The sequence below is a fragment of the Oncorhynchus mykiss genome, chromosome 12 (assembly GCF_013265735.2).
Source record: "Oncorhynchus mykiss isolate Arlee chromosome 12, USDA_OmykA_1.1, whole genome shotgun sequence".
Taxonomy (NCBI): domain Eukaryota; kingdom Metazoa; phylum Chordata; class Actinopteri; order Salmoniformes; family Salmonidae; genus Oncorhynchus; species Oncorhynchus mykiss.
The window spans coordinates 19409650-19434835 of record NC_048576.1 but is presented as its reverse complement, the minus strand read 5'-3'; the positions used below and the strand labels follow the sequence as shown (position 1 = coordinate 19434835).

Genomic DNA, 25186 nt, shown 5'->3' with positions numbered 1-25186 from the left:
TTGTCGAGATCAGTGTGGAAGAACTTAACTGGCCTGCACAGAGCTCTGACCTCAACCCCATCAAACACCTTTGAGATAAATTGAAACGCTGACTGTGAGCCAGGCCTAATCACCCAACATCAGTGCCTGACCACACTCATGCTCATGGCTGAATGGCAGCAATATTCCAACCAGTGGTGGAAAAAAATTACCCAATTACCATAGAGTAAAAGTAAAGATCCCTTAATAGAAAATGACAAGTAAAAGTCACCCAGTAAAATATTACTTAAGTCTAAAAGTACTTGGTTTTAAATGTAAAAAAACAAGTATAAATCATTTCAAATTGCTAATATTAAGCAATCCAGATGGCACAATTTTTGTTTTTTTAAATTTACGGATAGCCAGGGGCACAGTACAACATGCAGACATAATTTACAAACAAAGCATGTGTTTAGCGAGTCCGCCAGATAAGAGGCAGTATGGATGACCAGGGATGTTCTATTGATACGTGTGTGAATTGGACCATGTTCCTGTCCTGCTAAGCATTCAAAATGTAACGAGTACAAAGTAAATTATTTTCTTTAGGAATGTAAGTGAAGTTAAAGTTGTAAAAAATATAAATAGTGAAGTAGATACCAAAAAACAATTTAAGTAAAAATACTTGAAAGTACTTTACACCACTGGTTCCAACATCTAGTGGAAAGCCTTCCAAGAAGAGTGGAGGCTGTTATAGCCTCAAGGGGGAGGGGGGGGGGGACTAACTCCATATTAATGCCCATGATTTTGAAATGAGATGTTCGACGAACAGGTTTCCACATACACTACATGACCAAAAGTATCTCAATAACACTACACGTCTGTATAATTCATTAGGAACTTTACTTTAAAAGATGCAGTCCAGGATCTTAAGCACAACACATTTTGTAACATATTGTATTCATAACATATAGGAATTACAACAAAAAATACAAAATCAGAATGTAACATACAAAATGGATGACAAAATTGGATTACGTAGTACACAAACTGGGACCTGTTTAACTTGGGCGAACCACTTTCAAAACTAGTGGCTGAAATTATACAAAAGTTGGGGAGCATAAATTTAATTAATTTCTTACTTTTTACAAAAAGAGATTGTAAGGAGTTCAAGGGGCATCTAACCTGACAAGACTATTTTTTTAGCCCATGGTTACCAGTGACCTTAACAGATGCAGTTAAATTAATTTAGAATAAATAACATGTTGTACATGTGTTGACCTTTGTCTGCTAGATTAATAGAACCATATAATACAATTTTAAATAAGAGAGCATCATTAACAAATACATTGAGAGACAGGGGACTGGTTAAATCTAAAATATTATTTACAACAGATTACAATTTTATAATAATTGTCCAACTCCTTCAAAATGGTGAATACCATGCATTTAACCTGCATGCTTCTGACCGTTTTTACCTGAATTCCTCATCCAACCAAGCTCATACAGTTACAGTAGTTTCAAGTTGACACAATATGAAGTCATATTTCTAGGACAATGTATTTCAGTGACACAATGACCTGTTGCTTCACAGTTCCTTCCAGCAAGACCTCTTGAACAACGTAAGAATAAATATTTCAATGCAATACATTTAAAAAAAGTTCACTTGATCCAAGTAATTAAACCAAAAATAATGAAATCATAACTGGAAAAAATATGCCTTTGCCATTTTTGTAATGCAGTCAAATAAACAAAATAATATGGCACAATGATATCCCAAAAAGACTTCAGTAGATAATTTAACACCTAAAATTCAAATAGTTTGACAATAAATAAGGCGTTACTTATGTCAAGCAGTTAATCGCTAATGACACAATATAGAACATTACTTTTAAACAGGCCTTTCAACAGAATCCACAAAAACTATTTTCAAACAAACTTAAGGTCATTTTGACACTCGGAATAGAACATAGAGAACATATCTCAATTAAGAGCAATGGTAAATCGTTTTTTTAGTATCGGCTGTATTAGTTGACCTCCAATTTCAACAACATCTCGAGCATTATGAGCCAAATTCCAACTTGAGATCCAATTTGCACAAATCTCACATCAATTCAAGTGAACGATAAGAACAAATACTGTATCTCAGGGCAGGATCTATGGGCAGTACAAACACTGTTAATTGAGTTAACTCAGTGTGGGCTGGATCACATAGATTGCACATTAAATAGAGGACTGTGGGTCTAAATACGGTACACTCAGTTTCTATGGTAGCAGCTTTCGAAATAGACCTAAGCAACGGTCCTTCCGTCCATATACCAGAATAGGACAAGACTGGCAACACAAGACTCATTTAAAAAAATATATATAATAATTTTAACCTTTATTTAACTAGGCAGGTCAGTTAAGAACAAATTCTTATTTTCAATGACGGCCTAGGAACAGTGGGTTAACTGCCTCGTTCAGGGGCAGAACGACAGATTTTTACCTTGTCAGCTTGGGGATTTGATCTTGCAACCTTTCAGTTAGTTAGTCCAACGCTCTAACCACTAGACTACCTGCCGCTCCATTGAAACATTGGGAATTTTATCCACTATTTCTATTTTCCTGACAGTTAAATAAGTAGAAAGTTAGTAATTTGTAGTGGGTTAAATACAACTTCATACATTTTAAATTTTTACATTTTAAAGTCTTCCTCCAAAAATATCCTTAAATTAGTAGTAATTACTTATCTTCTCATCAAAATGATGAACAATGTAATCAGCCCATCAACCAGATTTTTGAGGTAAGACACTTTGTACATCCATTGTAAAGATCACAGGGGATACCACAGGAAGAGGACCTTGAACGGAAATTCATGCATAAGTAATAACAGAAATGACGAAGTGGTTTAACGGATGAGAAAGTGATGAGCCCAAATGGGGTACGGATCTGCATTCATGACATGCTGCACAGGGGAGGACAGCTATCGGTCTAATGGGGAAGTGTATATCAACAGCCACTGGAGTGTTCTGACAGAAGACAAGCTATTGGAGACAAGTAGCAGCAGATACATCATGCCAACAGTGGAGTGGAAGATAAGAGGTCGTGCTACATTCACAGAGCCTGAGAGTCTCTCTCCTTCGTATTGTCTTCCCTACAACGTGGATGAGTGGAGGATGAAAATTAATGTGCAATATTTAGCTTTCCTATTCCTTCGACTCTCCCTCGCTACTCTTCTCAAACATCATCAAAGATTCTGCTCCGTGACGAGGACATGGACAGGTACCTGCCTGGTACATGCCTGCAAAATGGAGAGGCACAGAACACATATATGTTTAACAGCACACACTGTGTTATTTGCTTACAGGTATCAGCCACAGCAGAGCAGAAAGTGAAACTAACACACTTATTTAGATAAAGTGGGGAGTGGAGGACCTCTTACCTGGTGGAGTCTGCTTCAAGAGGGTTGTCTGAAAGAGTCTCTGCATTGAAGTCCAAAGGCTCTGCGTCCTCGAGAAGTTCTATAGAATCTCTCTCTGTTCCTCTGCCAGTCCGAGAGTACTTCACCTCTGTTGAAGAAAAAAACAATTACACTTGCTACCTACTTCAGGTGAGTCTAGCCTGCTGTTTAGATTATGAAATGACAATACATTCGTGGTGTAGACAAACACATCAATAATACTATGATACAGAATATCAACTTTCTCTTCTACAAGGAGTACTCCACCAATGACCCAAAAGGATTATCAGCATGCATAAGTTAGCCCTAAATATTTCTAAAACTAAAAGCAACTGCCTTCCGCAGTTCAATTCAGATACATGTAATAAGGGACTTATTTATTTTATTAAGTTGGGGTGTATCCTTCGTGTCATCAAGATAAGCCATGACTCTACGAGAGCAAACAAAACATTGATTCATTGTTTAACAAAAGCAATGAGTAAAATCTAGCTTAAGTGTAGAAAACAAGCACAATGTAATGTAAGTAGGTTTTGCGACCAATCACTTACGTCTGTTAGGACTAGTGTTAGGGATAGGCACAGTATCAGAGTAGTTGGTCTCCGTCATTTCTGCAGCTTCATTTCTATTCCTGTTCCTGGCAGTGTCTTCCCGAGTGTTACCATAACGCTCCTTCCACTCCTAAAACACAGGCACAAGCCTGACGTTAACGCCTTGATCCGTTACTCTGCAAAAATAACAACCAACATATACTAAAAAGGGCATGGAACATTTTATCTAGGGACTCACCCTTCGCCGGTTCTCTCCATCCTCTGTCCTTTGGCGCTTTCTTTTCTCTGTCAGAAACACAGAGAAATCAGTGGGTTGAGTTGACAACACAAATTTCTTCCACTGTCAAATGGTTTTCATTCAGATCAAGTGGGGGACAAACCTCGTCGAATGAGCTCCTTGCCCTCATCAATCAGGTCAGAGGTCATTTCATTGTCTCCCACGAACTGCTGAAAGCCCAGGAGGTTCAGACAGCGGGTACCCAGGCTAAAGGGGTCATACAGAATCAGTGATGATCTGTCATAAATAAATACTTGTTCTTGCACAGTATGTATGCATTTGTATTTATTATGGATCCCCATTAGTTCCTGCCAAAGCAGCAGCTACTCTTCCTGGGGTCCAGCAAAATGAAGGCAGTTTATACAATTTTAAAAACATTTTAATACATTCACAGATTTCACAACACACTGTGTGCCCTCAAGCCCCTACTCCACCACTACCACATATCTACAGTACTAAATCCATGTGTATGTATAGTGCGTATGTTAATCGTGTGTCTATGTGTTTGTGCCAATGTTTGTGTTGCTTCACAGTCCCCGCTGTTCCATAAGGTGTTTTTTTAATCCGTATTTTAAAAATCTAATTTTACTGCTGGCATGAGTTTCTTGATGTGGAATAAAGTTCAATGTAGTCATGGCTCTATGTAGTACTGTGTGCCTCCCATAGTCTTCTGGACTAGGGGACTATGAAGAGACCACTTGTGGCATGTCTTGTGGGGTATGTATAGGTGTCCGAGCTGTGTGCCAGTAGTTTAGACAGACAGCTCGGTGCATTCAACATGTCAATACCTCTCATAAATAAAAGTAGTGATGAAGTCAATCGCTCCTCCACTTTCAGCCAGGAGAGATTGACAAGCATATTATTAATATTAGCTCTTTGTGTACATCCAAGAGCCAGCTGTGCTGCCCTGTTCTGAGCCAACTGGAATTTTCCTAAGTCCTTTTTTGTGGCACCTGACCACACGATTGACCAGTAGTCCAGGTGCGACAAAACTAGGGCCTGCCTTGTTGATAGTGTTGTTAAGGCAGAGCATCGCTTTATCATAGACAGACTTCTCCCCATCTTAACTACTACTGCATCAATATGTTTTGACCATGACAGTTTACAATCTAGGGTTACTCCAAGCAGTTTAGTCATCTCAACTTGCTCAATTTCCATATGATTTATTACAATATTTAGTTGAGGTTCAGTGTTTAGTGAGTGTTTTGTTCCAAATACAATGCTTTTAGTTTTAGAAATATTTAGGGCTAACTTATGCATGCTGATAATCCTTTTGGGTCATTGGTGGAGTACTCCTTGTAGAAGAGAAAGTTGATATTCTGTATCGTAGTATTATTGATGTGTTTGTCTACACCACGAATGTATTGTCATTTCATAATCTAAACAGCAGGCTAGACTCACCTGAAGTAGGTAGCAATACAGAGCAGCAATATAAGCATGGGGTAGTAGATATAGAAGCCATTAGCGATGAACGATAGGACCCTCATGGAACCCATGATCTGCAGAGGAGTGACATGTTATTTTCCTCATATTGATGATACAGCAACAAATATGTTCCATCAGTGTCAGAAGGATGTGCTGTGTCTTACAGAGGTGTAGGCCGTCTGCTCCTTCAGTTGATGGGAGATGGCAGAGTCCATGTGGATCAGACCCAGGAAGTTCAGACACAGAGGAGGGGTCAGACGGCAGAACAGCCTAAAGAGCAACAAGACTACATTAGACATTTAACATTATATCATGTTACAAACATATACCTAGTGCAAAATACAGCTGTCCAAATACAATTTAAACTCAGCAACAAAAACAAAAAAAATCCTCTCACTGCCAAGTGCATTTATTTTCAGCAAACTTAACATGTGTAAATATTTGTAGGAACATAACAAGATTCAACAACTGAGACAAACTGAACAGGTTCCACAGACATGTGATGAACAGAAATGGAATGTGTCCCTGAACAAATGGAGGGTCAAAAATCAAAAGTAACAGTCAGTATCTGGTGTGGCCACCAGCTGCATTAAGTACTGCAGTGCATCTCCTCCTCATGGACTGCACCAGATTTGACAGTTGTTGTTGTGTGATGTTACCCCACTCTTCCACCAAGGCACCTGCAAGTTCCCAGACATTTATGGGGGGGGGAATGGTCCTAGCCCTCACCCTCCGATCCAACAGGTCCCAGACGTGCTCAAAGGGATTGAGATCCAGGCTCTTCGCTGGCCATGGCAGAACACTGACATTCCTGTCTTGCAGGAAATCACACACAGAACGAGCAGTATGGCTGGTGGCATTGTCATGCTGGAGGGTCATGTCAAGATGAGACTGTAGGAAGGGTACCACATGAGGGAGGAGGATGTCTTCCCTGTAACGCACAGCGTTGATATTGCCTGCAATGACAACAAACTCAGTCCGATTACGATATGACACACTGCCCCAGACCATGATTGACTATCCACCTCCATATCGATCCCGCTCCAGAGTACAGGCCTCGGTGTAATGCTCATTCCTTCGACGATAAACGCAAATCCGACCATCAAAAATGCGACTCGTCAGTGAAGAGCACTTTTTGCCAGTCCTGTCTGGTCCAGCAACGGTGGGTTTGTGCCCATAGGCGACGTTGTTGCCGGTGATGTCTGGTAAGGACCTGCCTTACAACAGCCCTACAAGCACTCAGACCAGCCTCTTAGCCTATTGCGGACAGTCTGAGCACTGATGGAGGGATTGTGCGTTCCTGGTGTAACTCGGGCAGTTGTTGCCATCCTGTACCTGTCCCGCAGGTGTGATGTTCGGATGTACCGATCTTGTGCAGGTGTTGTTACACGTGGTCTGCCACTGCGAGGACGATCAGCTGTCCGTCCTGTCTCCCTGTAGCGCTGTCTTATGCGTCTCACAGTACAGACATTGCAATGTATTGCCCTGGCCACATCTGCAGTCATCATGCCTCCTTGCAGCATGCCTAAGGCACATTCAGGCAGATGAGCCGGGCATCTTTCTTTTGGTGTTTTTCAGAGTCAGTAGAAAGGCCTCTTTAGTGTCCTAAATTTTCATAACTGTGACCTTAATTGCCTACCGTCTGTAAGCTGTTAGTCTCTTAACGACCGTTCCACAGGTGCATGTTCAGTGTTTGAACCCTTTACAATGAAGATCTATGAGGTTATTTGGATTTCTACAATTTATCTTTGAATGACAGGGTCCTGAAAAAAGGGACATTTCTTTTTTAGTTTAGTTCTGTCCACAGATACAGCCAAACCAAAAATACACACCACTTTCTGAACATAAATTTCCTCAATTTTTACCATATACATGATTTCGACAGACGTTTTGTCTCTTTAATACTTAGCTAATCATGGTTAAACCAGAACTGAAGTCTCACGTAATTGGTCAGCTGCTCAGTTAAGTTAGGGTCCATACATGTTAAGAGAAGAGATGAAAGAACGAGGAGCGGAACGGAACGGGGAGCTCCACACACTCTTTGAAAGCCCCCCCCTCTCGAAATTCGAAAGACGCAAACACCTATGAAATCGCAATTTATCCAAATAATCAGCAACGAAAAACCCAAACACAGGAAATACTACTACTTGTAATCCCACACATCCCATTCCTTCCCGACAGATTTGACGGTACCAGTTATGTTTAAATATATCTGTTTACGAGATCAATACTTAGCTAATGCTGTCTAATCAGAACCACATTCCTCTATTCACGTCGCTCTCCCACCCACTCACATGCCACTGAACTGCAGGCTGTAGGCGTCAGTCTGGTGGTGTGAGGCCAGGTAGTAGTAGTTGAACACTCGGATCCGGAACACAGTGGAGTAAACGCAGGTACACAGGAAGAAGATGGTGATGAAGCACGCCATCTAGTGGACAAAACAATAACCTTTATGTGGGAGACCCGACAACCTCTAATTGAATTATGCATACACAACAGAAACCCACCCACCGGATGTTGATTTGATCAGATAACAATGTTTTTGGGAGCATGTAGTGTGCAACTTTTCTATACAGATATTACCAGATACCGGTGTACTACTGTACTAATTGGTGCAATTGCTTTCCATTGGCGTCTCACCTCGATATACAAGTAGTTGTAGTCTCTCTCAGCGAGCTGGATGAAGACAGCGAAGAGTGAGAGGACGGGCCGGGTGCTGAAGAAGGTGCACTCAGACCACACCACACCCACAGAGAACAGAGACAGCAACACAGCCAGCAGCCGGTAGAACCACTGTCTCAGCAGGCACTCCCAGTACCATTCTGGAGAACAACAACATAAAAACACAGAGCTCTCCAAGGATCTTAGAAATTGAGTAAAATTCTTTGTGAGGAGAGGAATGGAAGACTGTAGGGCTGTGACAATACCATTATGGGAATCATTTTGTCGATGGTAAAAATGAAAACACGATGCAGACTAAACTCTTTGATCCTTTAAAAACCTGCTGTATGTAAAATATGTTGCACGATTGCTTGGAAAATAAATAAGTGTGATTCTAGATGACAACATAATGATGATGTTTGCAACATTAGGGCTGTTTTCCTAAAGAAGTTCAACCTGCTTCGTGCTTTGTTTGTAGGTGTGAGTGAACCCTCAGTTGTAGAGTTGACCCAGCTGTGAACTGTGAGAATCTGTGTGACCCACCTACAGTAGGAGTGTATGGGCTGAGCCAGCTAGTTGGTTCTGTGGAGGGGAAGCTGTGAACAAACTGGTGGGCTGAGCTGGTCTCATTCTTGGCCACGTCCTCCAGGTGCATAGCCTGCTGCAGGAGGATCTGCCACTGGACATGGGTCCTGTTGTGCCTCTGCACTGCGTAGATCACCTGACCATTCACAAAAGAACCACATCCTCAAACTAGGGTTTAGAGTAAATTTGTATTTAACTAGGCAAGTCAGTTAAGTACAAGTTCTTATTTACAATGAGGGCCTACACCGGCCAAACCCGGACGACGCTGGGCCAATTGTGCGCCACCTTATGGGACTCCCAATGATGGCCGGTTGTGATACAGCCTGGATTCGAACCAGGGTGTCTGTAGTGACGCCTCTAGCACTGAGATGCAGTGTCTTAGACCGCTGAGCCACTCGGAATCCCCATAAATCCATTTGCATTTAATCACTTTTTGACAGCATCCCTTTTGATTTATTGTTAAAAAAAAATTTTTTACAAACTTTACATACATGTTTCCCCATGGAAGTTGTCAGAAAGTTACTTTTTAGACCTAAATGTGAAAGCATTGGTTAACTTTAAGCACCTCTATCTCCTAAATGGCAAAGCATTTAGGAGATAGAGGTGCTTAAAGTTAACCCATTTTGCATACCCAACCATACCATGACACATCCATGTCTTCATCACTGGAAAAGATAAACGGTTGAGTTTGATATAATTTAAAAGCTTACAAACAGGGTTGTCAAACCATGTTATAATTTCTTGAAAACAATGTTTTTTTTCCATACAAATTACATTTCACATTTAACGTAAATTATCTAAAAACGTGTAAACTCCCATTTTTTTTCCATATTCACATTTGTTGTATCTTGGACCCTACTTTACATCAGCTGTGGTTTTTGAGTTGTGCCTGCCATTGGGTGTCTGCCATCGGGTGTCATTTCAATCATAGAAAAATAATTCCTAGAATGGACTTATCCCTTTAGATCACTGCAATTCAGCTGATACACAATTGAAATTTAAATTATAACATTTCATTACTACCACAAAGAAGGCTGCCGGTCCACCCACCATCTGTCAACTTAAAAATGGTCATGTCTATTCTATTATCTATATGAACACAACCATTCATTTTCTTAGTTTAGACCAACCATCTTTGTGGTACACTTTGAAAGTTTAAATTTAAAAACGACATTCCTACACTACATGACCAAAAGTAGGTGGACACCTGTTCGTCGAACATCTCATTTCAAAATCACGGGCATTAATATACAGTTGGTGCCCCATTGTTGCTATAACAGCCTCCACTCTTCTGGGAAAGCTTTCCACGAGATGTTGGGACATTGTTGCGAGGACTTACTTCCATTTAGCCACAAGAGCATTCGTACGGTTGGGCACTGATGTTGGGCGATCAAGCCAGGATCGAAGTCGGTGTTCCAATTTATCCAAATGGTGTTCTGAGCAGGCCACTCCGATCTCGACATACCATTTCTGGATGGACCTCACTTTGTGCACTGGGGCATTGTCATGCAGGAAACAGGAAAGGGCCTTTCTCAAACGTTTGCCACAAAGTTGGAAGCACAGAAACATCTAGAATGTCATTGCCCCAGACAATTATTCATCTTCCACCAGTTATTGTGCTGACATGGTTCCAGATGCAGTTTGGACCTCAGTAGTCAGTGTTTACGCTCCTTGCGCTTCAGCGGTCCCGTTCTTGCTCCTAGATGTTACCATTTCACAATAACAGCACTTAGTAGACCGGGGCAAGTCTAGCAGGGCAGAAATTGGATGTATCGACTTGTTGGAAAGGTGGCATCCTATGACAGTGCCGCGTTGAAAGTCACTGAGCTCTTCAGTAAGGACATTCTACTGCCAATGATTGTCTATGGAGATTGCATGGGTGTGCTCCATTTTATAGACCTGTAGCAACGGGTGTGTCTGAAATAGCCGAATCCACTCATTTTAAGGAGTGTCCACATACTGGATGTATTAGAGGTTGACCGATTAATCGGAATGGCCGATTAATTAGGGCCGATTTCAAGTTTTCATAAGAATCGAAATCTGTCATTTTGGACGCCGATATTAAAAAAAAAAAAACATTTTTACACCTTTATTTAATCTTTATTTAACTAGGCAAGTCAGTTAAGAACACATTCTTATTTTCAATGACGGCCTAGGAACGGTGGGTAACTGCCTTGTTCAGGAGCAGAACGACAGATTTTTACCTTGTCACCTGCCTCACGAGGAGCCCGCCTGTTACGCGAATGCAGTACGAAGCCAAGGTAAGTTGCTAGCTAGCATTAAACTTAATCAATCATTATCACTAGTTATAACTACACATGGTTGATGATATTACTAGTTCATGTAGCGTGTCCTGTGTTGCATATAAATCGATGCAGTGCGCATTCGCGAAAAAGGACTGTCGTTGCTCCAACGTGTACCTAACCATAAACACCAATGCCTTTCTTAAAATCAATACACAGAAGTATATTTCTAAACCTGCATATTTAGCTAAAATAAATACAGGTTAGCAGGCAATATTAAACAGGTGAAATTGTGTCACTTCTCTTGCGTTCATTGCACGCAGGGTATATGCAACAGAGTCAGGGTATATGCAACGGTTTGGGCCGCCTGGCTCATTGCGAACTAATTTGCCAGAATTTTACGTAATTATGACATAACATTGAAGGTTGTGCAATGTAACAGGAATATTTAGACTGATGGATGCCACCTGTTAAATAAAATACGTAACGGTTCCGTATTTCACTGAAATAATAAATGGCTTGTTTTTGAGATGATAGTTTCCGGATTTGACCAGTATTTGTGTGTTATTATATTATAATTAAGTCTATGATTTGATAGAGCAGTCTGACTGAGCGATGGTAGGCAGCAGCAGGCTCATAAGCATTAATTCAAACAGCACTTTCATGCGTTTTGCCAGCAGCTCTGCTGTTTATGACTTCAAGCCTAACAACTACCGAGATTAGGCTGGTGTAACGATGTGATGTGAAATGGCTAGCTAGTTAACGGGGTGCGTGCTAATAGCGTTTCAAACGTCACTCGCTCTGAGACTTGGAGTAGTTGTTCCCCTTGCTCTACATGGGTTATGCTGCTTCGAGGGTGGCTGTTGTCGTTGTGTTCCTGCTTTGAGCCCAGGTAGGAGCGAGGAGAGGGACAGAAGCTATACTGTTACTGGCAATACTATAGTGCCTACAAGAAAATCCAATAGTCAAAAGGTATATGAAATACAAATCGTATAGAGAGAAATAGTCCTATAATAACTACAACTTAAAACTTCTTACCTGGGGATATTGAAGACTCATGTGAAAAGGAACCGCCAGCTTTCATATGTTCTCATGTTCTGAGCAAGGAACTTAAACGTAAGCTTTCTTACATGGCACATATTGCACTTTTACTTTCTTCTCCAACACTTTGTTTTTGCATTATTTAAACCAAATTGAACATGTTTCACTATTTATTTGAGGCTAAATTCATTTTATTGATGTTTATATTAAGTTAAAATAAGTGTTCATTCAGTATTGTTGTAATTGTCATTATTACACATTTTTTTTAAATAATAAATAAAATCGCCCGATTAAATCGGTATCGGCTTATTTTGTCCTCCAATAATCGGTACCGGTGTTGAAAAATCATAATCGGTCGACCTCTAGTATGTATGGAAGGTTTCATTGAAATCAAACGGGGTGCTGTCAAAAAGTGACTGAACTCAAAATGGATTGACCCTTTAAAGAAGTCTGGATATAGTCAGCAATACGACAAAAAACACAAAATCGCGAAATACAACTGTTGACTAGCTAATAATGTGTACATTTCTTAAATATACCTGTTTGTGAAGCTTCACCAGGTTCTTCTCACTAGGATAGGTGTTCTGTTTGTCATCAAAGTCCTCATAGTCATCCATGTTTCTGCCCATCTTCTCCTGGTACTCCACAGGGCACTAAGAGAGAAAACTCTGTTAGGATCATAGACAGATACTGTGCCTTCGGAAAGTATTCAGACCCCTTGAATTTTTCCAAATGTTGTTAAATTACAGCCTCATTCTAAAATTGACTTTAAAAAAAATCTTTCAATCTACACACAAGACACTATAATTACAAATAAGATACATTTTTAATTTACATACGTATTCAGACCCTTTGCTATGAGACTTGAAATTGACCTCCGGTGCATCCTGTTTCCATTGAGATGTTTCTACAACTTGGAGTCCACCTGTGGTCAATTTAATTGATTGGACAGGAGTTGGAAAGGTACACATTAGATCAATATATATAAAAAATTAAATAAAAAAAAAGTTATTTACATGGTGTGTTACATGGTGTGAACCTGTCTATATATAGCTCCCACAGTTGACAGTGCATGTCAGATCAAAAACTAAGCCATGGAGTTGAAGGAGTTGTCTGTAGAGCTCAGAGACAGGATTGTGTCGAGGCACAGATCTGGGGAAGGGTACCAAAAAATAAAGTATTTTCTTCCTAGAGCTGGCCGCTCAGCCAAACGAAGCAATCGGGGGAGAAGGGTCTTGGTTAGGGAGGTGACCAAGAACCTGATGGTCACTGACAGAGCTCTAGAGTTCCTCTGCAGAGATGGGAGAACTTTCCAGAAGGACAAGCCTGTCTGCAGCTCTCCACCAATCAGGCCTTTATGGTAGAGTGGGCAGACGGAAGCCAGTCCTCAGTAAAAGGAACATGACAGCCCACTTGGAGTATGCCAAAAGGCACCTAAAGACTCTCAGACGATGAGAAACAAGATTCTCTGGTCTGATGAATCCAAGATTGAACTATTTGGCCAGAATGCCAAGCGTCACGCCCGGAGAAAACCTGGCACCATCCCGATGGTGAAGCATGGTGGTGGCAGCATCATGCTCTGGGTTTGTTTTTCAGAGGAAGGATCGAGGGAAAGATGAACGGAGCAAAGTACAGAGAATCCTTGATGAAAACCTGCTCAGGACCTCAGACTGGGGCGAAGGTTCACCTTCCAACAGGACAACGACCCTAAGCACACAGCCAGGACAACGCAGAAGTGGCTTCGGGACAAGTCTCTGAATGCCCTTGAGTGGCCCAACCAGAGCCTGGACTTGAACCTGATCGATCATCTCTGGAGAGACCTGAAAATAGCTGTGCAGCAACACTCCCCATCTAACCCGACAGAGCTTGAGCGGATCTGCAGAGAAGAATGGGAGAAACTCCCCAAATACACATGTGCCAAGCTTGTAGCGTCATACTCAAGCCTTGAGGCTGTAATCGCTGCCAAATGTGCTTCAACAAAGTACTGAATAAAGGGTCTGAATACTTATGTTAATGTGATAGTTTAAAAAAATCATAAATGAACAAAAATGTCTAAAAACCTGGTTTTGCTTTGTCATTATGGGGTATTGTGTAGAGATTGATGAGGGGATAAAAAAAACAATTCACATTCCTCACTTGTTTAATCCTCACTTTAAGCACATAGAGAGAGTGCACACATCACATTCAATAACATTGTGGAGTTGGGCTCCATTGTTTCTTTGTTTGATGATTTGTCTTTTAATCTTGCCTTTCTAAGAATAGTATCGATGTACTTCCTCAGTGGGTGGTTATACTTGATGGATTCTTGGACTTTTCTCACTTCCTAAAACAGATCAACAGCAAATAGAGAAGGACATCAATTAAACACAATTCAACTCAGTTTCTAAGAAACAGACCACTATAATGTTTAAATGTTGTAGTCAGAGCAGGAACCATTCCCTACCTCCATGACGTCCTCTAGATTCTCCTCTGCATCAGCCTTCTCTGTCATCAGCTTGGCTGCCTTGAAGTAAGTCTTGATGAGCAGGTGACCCTGCCGCGAGGCGTTCCAATACGAGCGCGGAATCTCTACTAGGCCATAACCTAGCAACAGCACCAGCAGGAACAGGCCCCAGGTGTTGGCTGCAGTGATGCCTATTGTCTGGAGCTCATACCTGAGAGAGACAAAGGGACAGACCAAACCAGATTTAAGTGAGACAAAGACATACATGGTTCCTTCTAATTACCTTTCTACACTGCTCAAATAAAGGGAACACTAAACACTAAAATAACACATCCTAGATCTGAATGAATGAAATATCCTTATTAAATACTTTTTTTCTTTACATAGTTGAATGTGCCGACAACAAAATCACACAAAAATTATCAATGGAAATCAAATTTATCAACCCATGGAGGTCTGGATTTGGAGTCACACTCAAAAATGAAAGTGGAAAACCACACTACAGGCTGATCCAACTTTGATGTAATGTCCTTAAAACAAGACAAAATGAGGCTCAGTAGTGTGTGTGTGGCTTCCACGTGCCTGTATGACCTCCCTACAACGCCTGGGCATGCTCCTGATGAGGTGGCGGATGGTCTCCTGAGGAATCTCCTCCCAGACCTGGACTAAAGCATTTGCCAACTCCTGGACAGTCTGTGGTGCAACGTGGCGTTGGTGGATAGAGCGAGACATGATGTCCCAGATGTGCTCAATTGGATTCAAGTCTGGGGAACGGGCAGGCCAGTACATAGCATCAATGCCTTCCTCTTGCAGGAACTGCTGACACACTCCAGCCACATGAGGTCTAGCATTGTCTTGCATTAGGAGGAACCCAGGGCCAACCGCACCAGCATATGGTCTCACAAGGGGTCTGAGGATCTAATCTCGGTACCTAATGGCAGTCAGGCTACCTCTGGCGAGCACATGGAGGGCTGTGCGGCCCCCCAAAGAAATGCTACCCCACACCATGACTGACCCACCGCCAAACCGGTCATGCTGGAGGATGTTGCAGGCAGCAGAATGTTCTCCACGGCGTCTCCAGACTGTCACATGTGCTCAGTGTGAACCTGCTTTCATCTGTGAAGAGCACAGGGCGCCAGTGGCGAATTTGCCAATCTTGGTATTCTCCGGCAAATGAAAAACGTCCTGCACGGTGTTGGGCTGTAACCACAACCCCCACCTGTGGACGTCGGGCCCTCATACCACCCTCATGGAGTCTGTTTCTGACCGTTTGAGCAGACACATGCACATTTGTGGCCTGCTGGAGGTCATTTTGCAGTGCTCTGGCAGTGCTCCTCCTGCTCCTCCTTGCACAAAGGCGGAGGTAGCGGTCCTGCTGCTAGGTTGTTGCCCTCCTACGGCCTCCTCCACGTCTCCTGATGTACTGGCCTGTCTCCTGGTAGCACCTCCATGCTCTGGACACTGCGCTGACAGACACAGCAAACCTTCTTGCCACACCTCGCATTGATGTGCCATCCTGGATGAGCTGCACTACCTGAGCCACTTGTGTGGGTTGTAGACTCTGTCTCACTTCAAAAGTGACCAAAACATCAGCCAGGAAGCATAGGAACTGAGAAGTGGTCTGTGGTCCCCACCTGCAGAACCACTCCTTTATTGGGGGTGTCTTGCTAATTGCCTATAATGTCCACCTGTTGTCTATTCCATTTGCACAACAGCATGTTAAATGTATTGTCAATCAGTGTTGCTTCCTAAGTGGACAGTTTGATTTCACAGAAGTGTGATTGACTTGGATTTATATTGTGTTGTTTAAGTGTTCCCTTTATTTTTTTGAGCAGTGTATATTAGTACTGTGTTGTATAGAGAACAATGAGGTTAAATGCGGAATGGTAAAAGCACACTTTCCAAGTCTAATTTGTCCATGTTGCTGTGCACTCACCAGGAGAGGTGCCACTGAGGGTGAACGGCCACGTAGATAAGCAGCGATCCGAAGATGAGCAGGTATGTGCCGTAATAAATGGCATTCTCTATCAGTGCCGTCTTTATTTTCCCAGTGATGGAGAAGCCCCCCGAGCGTGCATAGGATTGCATGAAGGGCAGCAGCAGCCTGCAAAGACAACAAGATCTGGATTAAGGCAGCTGTAAAGCTTTTTTGGTGTGTTTTAAGATAACATTTCTAGTACGGACAGAAGCAGATAGTTGACTTAGTAAGGAAGGTCTGTCTGTCTCTTAGTATATCAGTCAAAATGAACAAACTTAGAGACCAGTTCTGATCAGTAGTGTTCCCAGTACAATTAAATACAAGGCCAAACAGTGTCAAGCACTCACCAGGTGAGACACTGAGAGGTCCAGTAAACAACCCTCCAGAACACAGGCATGATTCCATCTGGAATGTAGCTCCACGGCTTGTAACACACCTTTGGAACACTGTCATGGAAAACATACAAACAGTGTTGATATGCAGTTAGCAAGGTATGGAAACATTGAAGAAATTAACATCTGGAGGGGAATGAAATGACAAAAGCTACTGCCTAATTCTATACTGATCGTGACCTATTTAGGAGGAATCAAAGAAATAGATACAGGAGCAAAGCACAAACGTTGATCTTCATTGTCAAGCAATGAAACTCCAATGTTTACCTTGTATAGACTATCAGGATAATATATCAGACTGTCTGGGAGAAAACACTGTACATAATGACAGTCAAGCAAAACTACATTGGAAAAAATAAATAAATGCAACATGTAAATACCACAGTAAATGTCAATACCACAGATGTCTCAAGTTGAGGGAGCGTGCAATTGGCATACTGACGCAGGAATGTCCACCAGAGCTGTTGCTAAGGAATTTAATGTTAATTTCTCTACCATAAGCCTCCTCCGACTTTGTTTTAGAGAATTTGGCAGTTAGTCCAACCGGCCTCAACCACAGACAACGTGTATGGCGTCGTGGAGGCGTGCGGTTTTCTGATGTCAATGTTGTGAACAGAGTACACCATGGTGGTGGTGGAGTTATGGTATGGGCAGGCATAAGCTACAGACAACGAACACAATTGCATTTTATCGATGGCCATTTGAATGCACAAAATCACTGTGATGAGATCCTGATGCCCATTGTGTGACCAACATATGCATATCTGTATTCCCAGTCGTGAAATCCATATATTAGGGCCTAATGAATTTATTTAAATTCACTGATTTCCTAATATGAACTGTAACTCAGTAAAATTGTTTCATGTTGCGTTTATATTTTTGTTCAGTATAAAAAGGACCCAATGTACTTGACATTTCACAATGGGAAGAGAGTGGACTTTTAGCTGTTGCAAATGAATGCGTGACAGCACATAAACAAAATCTGCTTGATAATCCCATTTAGATCAGCTTGTGCAAAACCATTTTGAGAAGACAGCTAAAACAGTCTCATGTTTTGAATTACAGCAATGGTTCCTGCCTTATGATTCTGTCTAGGACCCTCTTCCCTGGTCTTTGGTAACTACTGTACATGCTAGTGTTTTGTTCAACCAAATCCTTACCTCTGACCTGTCATGTCCCTGAGTGCTGAACCTAATCCTATGACACGTGAACCCTAGGGCTCAGACCCTAGGGCTTAGGCACTAAGGGTCTCAGGCACTAAGGGTCTCAGGCACTAACCTTTTAGTGGGTGTGGCCGTGGTGGAGTTTCCTGCAGTTTGATTGGATATCAGTGCGGTCACCAGGGATACGGAGGCATGTTCTTCATGATCAATCTTACACTGCTTGTAGATCGTCTGAAAGGTCCAAACAAACACAGACAAAGGAAGATAAGGCCCTAAAAATTGTTAAAGACTCCAGCCACCAAAGTCCTAGACTGTTCTCTCTGCTACCGCATGGAAAGCGGTACAGATGCATAAAGTCTGGAACCAACAGGAACCTGAACAGCTTCTATCCCCAATCCATAAAACTGCTAAATGGTTTAGTTAAATAGTTAATTAAATAGCTACCCATACTATCTGCATGAACCCTTTTTGCACAAACTTTGACTCATCACATACGCTGCTGTTAGTCATTTTATTCCTAGTTATATGTACCAATCTACCTCAATTACTTCGTACCCCTGCACATTGACTTGGTACTAGTACCTTGTGTATATGGAGCCAAGTTATCATTACTGATTGTGTTTCTATTATTTCTTTATTTTCTTTCTCTTTGCATTGTTGGGAAGGGCCCGTAAGTAAGCATTTCACCGTAAGTCCACACCTGTTATTTACAAAGCATGTGACAAATAAAATTGTATTTGATATCAGTAAGGTCTGCAAACACACAGACACACCAAGTTACTGGTCACCATTTTCATCCAAGTTAGGTGTTTCTTGAAAAAGAGAATGGATAAGATGGGGTTTTGGTGGTGAATGAGGGCAATAGTACTAACCGTGCTGATGTCCAGAGGAAGAATGAAGACGATGAGGAAACACAGGTACCAGGCCAGTAAGGTGCCAAACAGCACCATCCTCTGCTGCTTACGGAAGTCTGCATAGCGATGCAACAGGAACAGAGCCAGGAAGAACACCACCACTATCTCAATGCCCAGCGCTGCCCCACTCATCCTGACTGCCTCTCTTATTGCTCTCGAAACCAGCAGCAGTTACTGAAAAGAGAAATCCTTCAAATAAATCCCAAGACTATTCAATAGATGGGTGTAAAAGAAAAATTCACATCAAAGTAATATTGCATGGTCTAAACAAATGTATGTACTCCTAAGAGAGAAAACAAGTAGCTCTACTTTTGAAAGTTTCAGGCAGAGCATAATGTTCACTGAGTGACACACACTCCCCTCCCCCTCTGTCAATTACTTGAGAAAATAATGAACCCATTTTCATTGGCTTCCAAAGACATGAGTAGTCTCCTACAAAAGACCTATTGGTCTGTGAGTCTGAAAGGGTCTTTTGTTTTCCTCCTTTAGAGCATGATTAAATGAGAATGGGAACGTTCTGCTCTACATAAAACAAACGTTTACAATAACAATCCAAAAAATGGAATGAATGAATATGATTGTGGTAAAACAATGTCATAATACAAGCCATTGCAGGGCCAGCTAATTGGCATTAGCTAGCCCCCCCCCCCACAAGGACCTCAACATGACAGGACATATGCTCAGGCAGTGAGCAGCGCAACAGGCCCAACCTGCACTAATACACCCACCCAAGCCCCATCCTGCGACCTAAGAGGTATGTATCAGATGCTCAACATGCTCTGCTCACACCTACTGCGATGGTCCGTGCCTAAACCACACTAGACAGTATGGAACACAAAGCTTTTACTATCTCATCCTGGAATATACACGATCTAAGGTCATCTGCCTTTGGCCAAAAGGAACCCAGACTTCAAAGAAATTGGAAATACAGACATTTTCATCCTACAAGAAACATGGTATAAAGGAGACAGACCAACTGGTTGCCCTCTAGGTTAGAGAGATCTGGTAGTCCCATCCACCAAACTACCAGGTGTGAAACAGAGAAGACTCAGGGGGTATGCTAATTTGGTATAGAGCAGACCTAACCCACACTATTAAATTAATCAAACAGGAACATTTTATATCTGGCTAGAAATTAATAAGGAAATTATCTCAACAGAGATAAATGTCCTCATGTGTGCTACCTATAACGATGACAGCTTCTCCATCCTAGAGGGGGCAATCAACAATTTCCAGGCTCGGGACATGTACTAGACTGTGGCGACCTAAATTCCAGAACCCGACACCCTCAGCACACAGGGGGACAAACACCTGCCTGGAGGTGACAGCAATCCCTCCCCCTTATGCCCCCCTAGAAAGAACTACGACAACATAACCAACAAAAACTGGTCACAACTCCTGCAGCTCTGTCAGACGCTGGGTATGTACATGGTCAATGGTAGGCTTCGAGGGGACTCCTATGGTAGGTACACCTATAGCTCATCTCTTGGCAGTAGTACTACTTTATCACTGACCCTAACCCAGAGACTCCGAGCTTTCACAGTCAGTCCACTGACACCCCTAATAGATCACAGAAAAAGCACACTATTTGAACAGAGCTTTGCTCAAATCATGAGTCATCAAAGCCATAGGAACTTAAAAATATTAAGAAATGCTATAGATGGAAGGAAAACAGTGGGGAAATATGCCAAAAACCAATAAGGTAACCACAAATTCAAACCCTTGACAAATGGTTTGATGAAGTATGCAAAAACCAAAGTAAGAAATTGAGAAACCTATCTAACCAAAAACATAGACTAGTGATGCACCGATACTCAATATTTTCCTTGCCAAAAACCCAATATTTAAAATCTTAGCAGCCTTAAGCATTCTAGTCCAGTTAAATAGTTAACATACACACAAATGGACGCAGCGGTCTAAGGCACTGCATCTCAGTGCAAGAGGCGTCACTACAGTCCCTGGTTCGAATCCAGGCTGTATCAAATCCGGACGTGATTGGGAGTCCCATAGGGCAGCGCACAATTGGCCCAGCATCATCCGGGTTTGGCCAGTGTAGGCCGTCATTGTAAATAAGAATTTGTTCTTTACCGACTTTCCTAGTTAAATAAAGGTTACACACACACACAACCACACTGACCAACAAGTTATTTTGTTGGCACCTATTTCTTTCACTTACTTTCTGTGCTGTTTGTTTCGTTGTTAATTTGTTCAGTCGTGTCATTCTCAACCATTTCTATGGAACGCCGTTTGGGTCTTTGTGTGTCAAAAAATATACTATTTAACACTATTTGACGTGTCAAATAAGTTTGTTGACCAATCAGGACCTGAATATGACTGCTCGTCACATAATAATTTAACGGGTTCATACATTTTTTACATAGTTATTACACTATCACTCATATTTCATGTCACAACGATTCATCGATACGTATGCTATGATGCTGGTAAAGTTGTCTCACGCACTTAGTGCTGGTCATTAAAAAAAAGCTAGTTCATGGATGCAAACAATGTTCTTCCCCAAAAACATAGCAAATTGACAATTTGTTTCAGTGGCTTTTGTTAGCTAGCTAACAATATAGCTAGGTGTCATCATCTAAAATAACCCTAATTTATAAGACAGTTCTTATTTGATTAATGGTGGTCAGACACATCTATGTGAAGCTAGCCACAATAAGTATAAACCACAACAGTGGACTTTGCAGTTAGCCTTCAAAATAACATTTTGGCATAATTCTACTATTTATATTAATTTGCATTACTGTCAATGACAAACGTGTATTTTGAAGGCAAACCGCAAATTCCACTATTGTGCATAATCCTTATTGTGGCTAGCTTCACAACACATAACCATGTCCGTTCGAGCCTCACTAGCTAGCTGCCTGCTTATAACGTTAGCTTTGGGCAACAGGGTTGGCAAGCTATGTATTTTCATGAACTGAAGTTCAATTTCAAAACAAGTGGCAACCTAGCTAATACTTACTCACAAGGATTCCTTTTTTTGTTTTGTTTTTTGAATTTTACCCCCTTTTTCTCCCCAATTTCGTGGTATCCAATTGTTAGTAGCTACTATCCTGTCTCATCGCTACAACTCCCGTACAGGCTCGAGAGAGACGAAGATTGAAAGTCATGCGTCCAATACACAACCCAACCAAGCCGCACTGCTTCTTAACACAGCGCACATCCAACCAGGAAGCCAGCCGCACCAATGTGTCAGAGGAAACACCGTGCACCTGGCAACCTTGGTTAGCGTGCACTGTGCCCGGTCCGCCACAGGAGTCGCTGGTGCGCAATGAGACAAGGATATCCCTACCGGCCAAACCCTCCCTAACCCGGACGACGCTATGCCAATTGTACGTCGTCCCACGGACCTCCCGGTCGCAGCCGGTTACGACACTGCGCCACCCGGGAGGCCCAAGGATTCCTAAATCATTGCTAAGAATAATGAAAATGACTGCAGGTTCTACTGGTCATTGGAATGGATTTTGCCTTTGAGTTGTCTCATTGAAATGTTGTTACTCTTTCAAATGACTGCTCGATCCACACTGCAGACATTGTGGGCTAGTTTAGGAATGCGGTGTTGCACTTATAGCGCAAAATTTTACGTGGCGTCATTACGTCATGTACCTACGCTATATAAGTATGCACGTCAGCTTTGACATCAGTTTTGCACGTCAGGGCGTTAAACTAGACATCGGCCGATACTGATGTTAGCATTTTTAGCTAATTTTCGTCCGATTCCGACATGTTCACCGATATATCGTGCATCCCTAATACAGACCCAGAAAAACTATGGCAAATCACGAAAACAAAAAGGAAAAGCACGTCAGAAATCATCTCAATGTAATTGAATAATATAACCACTTGGAAAATAATAAAACAACACGAAGAGTTATCTATCCAAAACGGAGATGAATGGATAAACCACTTCTCCAATCTTTTTGGCTCTATAACAAACAAAGAACAAAAACATATGTATGATCAAATACAAATCTTAGAATCAACTTTTAAAGACTGGAGAATCCAGTGGGTTCTGGTAATTACATTGAAAAAAACTACTCGACAAAATACAAACCCTCCAACCCCAAAATACCTGTGGGGTTGATGGTATCCTAAATGAAATTATAAAATATACAGACCACAAATTCCAATTGGCTATACTTAAACATCATCCTCAGCTGTCACCCCAATATTTGGAACCAAGGACTATCTCCCCAATCCCAATAACTACCTGGGGATATGTATCAAAAGCAACCTTGGGAAAATCCTCTACATTATCATTAACATCAGACTCATACATTTCCTCAGTGAAAACAACATACTGAGCAAATGTCAAATTGGCTTTTTAACAAATTACAGTAGGGCAGACCACGTATTCACCCATGCTTTGTTGATTTCAAAAAGCTTTCAACTCAATTTGGCATGAGGGTCTGCTATACAAATTGACAAAGTGGTGTTGGGGGGAAAAACATCTGACGTCATAAAATCCATGTATACAAACAACAAGTGTACGGTTAAAACTGGCAAAAAACACAAGCCGCTTTCACACTTGTTAAACAATAAAAATGAATCTAATTTCACAGGCTAATGCTTCATTTGCCTTGGAGGTTTTTACCGCGTTTGGGGCCCCGTTGAAATAATAAATAATAGCAGCAAACGACCTATCAGAAATACTAGCTAGCAAAGATAAGCGAACCACGACTCGCGCACAAGCTATGTGGCTACTACATATTCACCACGTACACCCTAATTGAAAAACTAAAACGGCTAAAAATGGTCAAAAAACACACATTTCTTTCCAGTGGGCCAGGGGGGTGAAACAGGGAATACAAATGCCATCTAGACACCGTTGCCCTATCATACACAAGTTAAGACTCTGCATGCAGAATTTTGCAAAAATATCCTCAGTATACAACGTAAAACACCAAATAATGCATGCAGAGCAGAATTAAGCAGATACCTGCTTATGATCAAAATCTAGAAAAGAGCAGTTAAATTCTACAACCACCTAAAAGGAAGCGATTCCCAAACATTCCATAAGAAAGCAAGAGCTGGCTCTCAAGAGAAGACAGGCTATGTACACACTGCACCCAAAAAGAGGTGGAAACTGAGCTGCACTTCCTAACCCCCAGCCAAATGTATGACCATAGAGACAGATTTCACAGAGCCACAAAGAAATAGAAAACATTTCCAATTTTGATAAACTCCCATGTTCACAGTGTGCAATCACAGCAGCCAGATTTGTGACCTGTTGCTACAAGGGCAACCAGTGAAGAACAAACACCATTGTAAATACAACCTATATTTTATATATTTTCCCTGTGTACTTTAACTAATTGAACATCATTACAACACTGTATATAGACAATTACATTTGAAATGTCTTTATTATTTTGGAACTTTTGTTTGTGTAATGTTTACTGCAAATTCTTTGGTTATCTTACATTTGTTTATATATTTTACTTGCTTTGGCAATGTAAACATATGTTTCCCATGCCAATAAAGCCCCTTAATTTGAAATTGAATTAAAATTGAGAGAGATATCACCAGTGTAGGGTCATTACAGTAACTAAAGAAATGTAAGCCCATGTAAGAATTCACTCAAGTTAATTTAGAAAAGACAGCGCCACCTTCCTTGCTACGGTAACTCACACAACGTATTTAGCTGGTATGGTAGTTTAATCAATAACAAAAAAGCAAAGACGCTTTCACACTTGTTAAAAAACAAAAAATAATCTAATTTCACAGGCTAACGCTTCATTTGCCTTGCCCTTTGATATTTTACCGCGTTTGGGGCCCCGTCGAAATAATACTTAATAGCAACAAACGACCATTGAGAAATGTTCGCTAACATAAGCGACCCACGACTCGCGCACACGCAGTGTTTCTGGTACGCTTAATTATCTTACCATTCGACTGTTAAGGATCCAGCCAAAATCACAGTACCACAGTTATGATATTGTAAAATACAGCTACCGTGTACCATGGAAGAATTAGCGTCACGTCCTTGGTTCTTCCTGGTTTGTGTAATGGCAGCTGGGGATGATGGGTAGTGTATGCGTTTCTAAAAGGTTAGTGCTATCCAGAATCCTTGAGCCTTCCCTAGCCTGCTACCTTGGCCC

The 25186-nt window shown here is 41.5% G+C and overlaps 1 protein-coding gene across 3 annotated transcripts; it reads right to left on the bottom strand.

The window, feature by feature from the left end:
• Positions 1–841: 841 nt before the first annotated feature.
• LOC110537140 (G-protein coupled receptor-associated protein LMBRD2B) lies at positions 842–25186 on the bottom strand. 3 transcript variants are annotated; one of them, XM_021622944.2, is made up of 18 exons: positions 25048–25186; positions 19026–19241; positions 18269–18384; positions 16946–17044; positions 16557–16724; positions 14621–14831; positions 14426–14500; positions 12717–12830; positions 8852–9029; positions 8288–8469; positions 7942–8075; positions 5812–5917; positions 5624–5721; positions 4326–4429; positions 4184–4230; positions 3946–4075; positions 3380–3506; positions 842–3238 (listed from the first exon to the last, which is right to left on the bottom strand). In XM_021622944.2, exons 2-18 carry the CDS (start codon positions 19197–19199, stop codon positions 3175–3177), a joined length of 2127 nt encoding a protein of 708 aa, XP_021478619.2. In that variant the 5' UTR covers positions 19200–19241; positions 25048–25186; the 3' UTR covers positions 842–3174. The 3 variants fall into 3 exon arrangements, with proteins under 3 accessions (XP_021478619.2, XP_021478618.2, XP_036793023.1); XM_021622943.2 differs by having other exon boundaries at positions 24974–25121; XM_036937128.1 differs by lacking the exon at positions 25048–25186 and having other exon boundaries at positions 19026–19895.

What these genes read in the sequence shown, in the direction of transcription:
- LOC110537140 (XM_021622944.2), bottom strand. Translation starts at nt 19,199, where the DNA reads ATGAGTGGGGCAGCGCTGGGCATTGAGATAGTGGTGGTGTTCTTCCTG. An exon ending in TGGTGAAGCTTCACAAACAG is followed by an intron (nt 9,030 to 12,716) that starts GTATATTTAAGA and finishes GTGAATGGTCAG; the next exon opens with GTGATCTACGCAGTGCAGAG. An exon ending in CAAGGAGCTCATTCGACGAG is followed by an intron (nt 4,231 to 4,325) that starts GTTTGTCCCCCA and finishes TGTTTCTGACAG; the next exon opens with AGAAAAGAAAGCGCCAAAGG.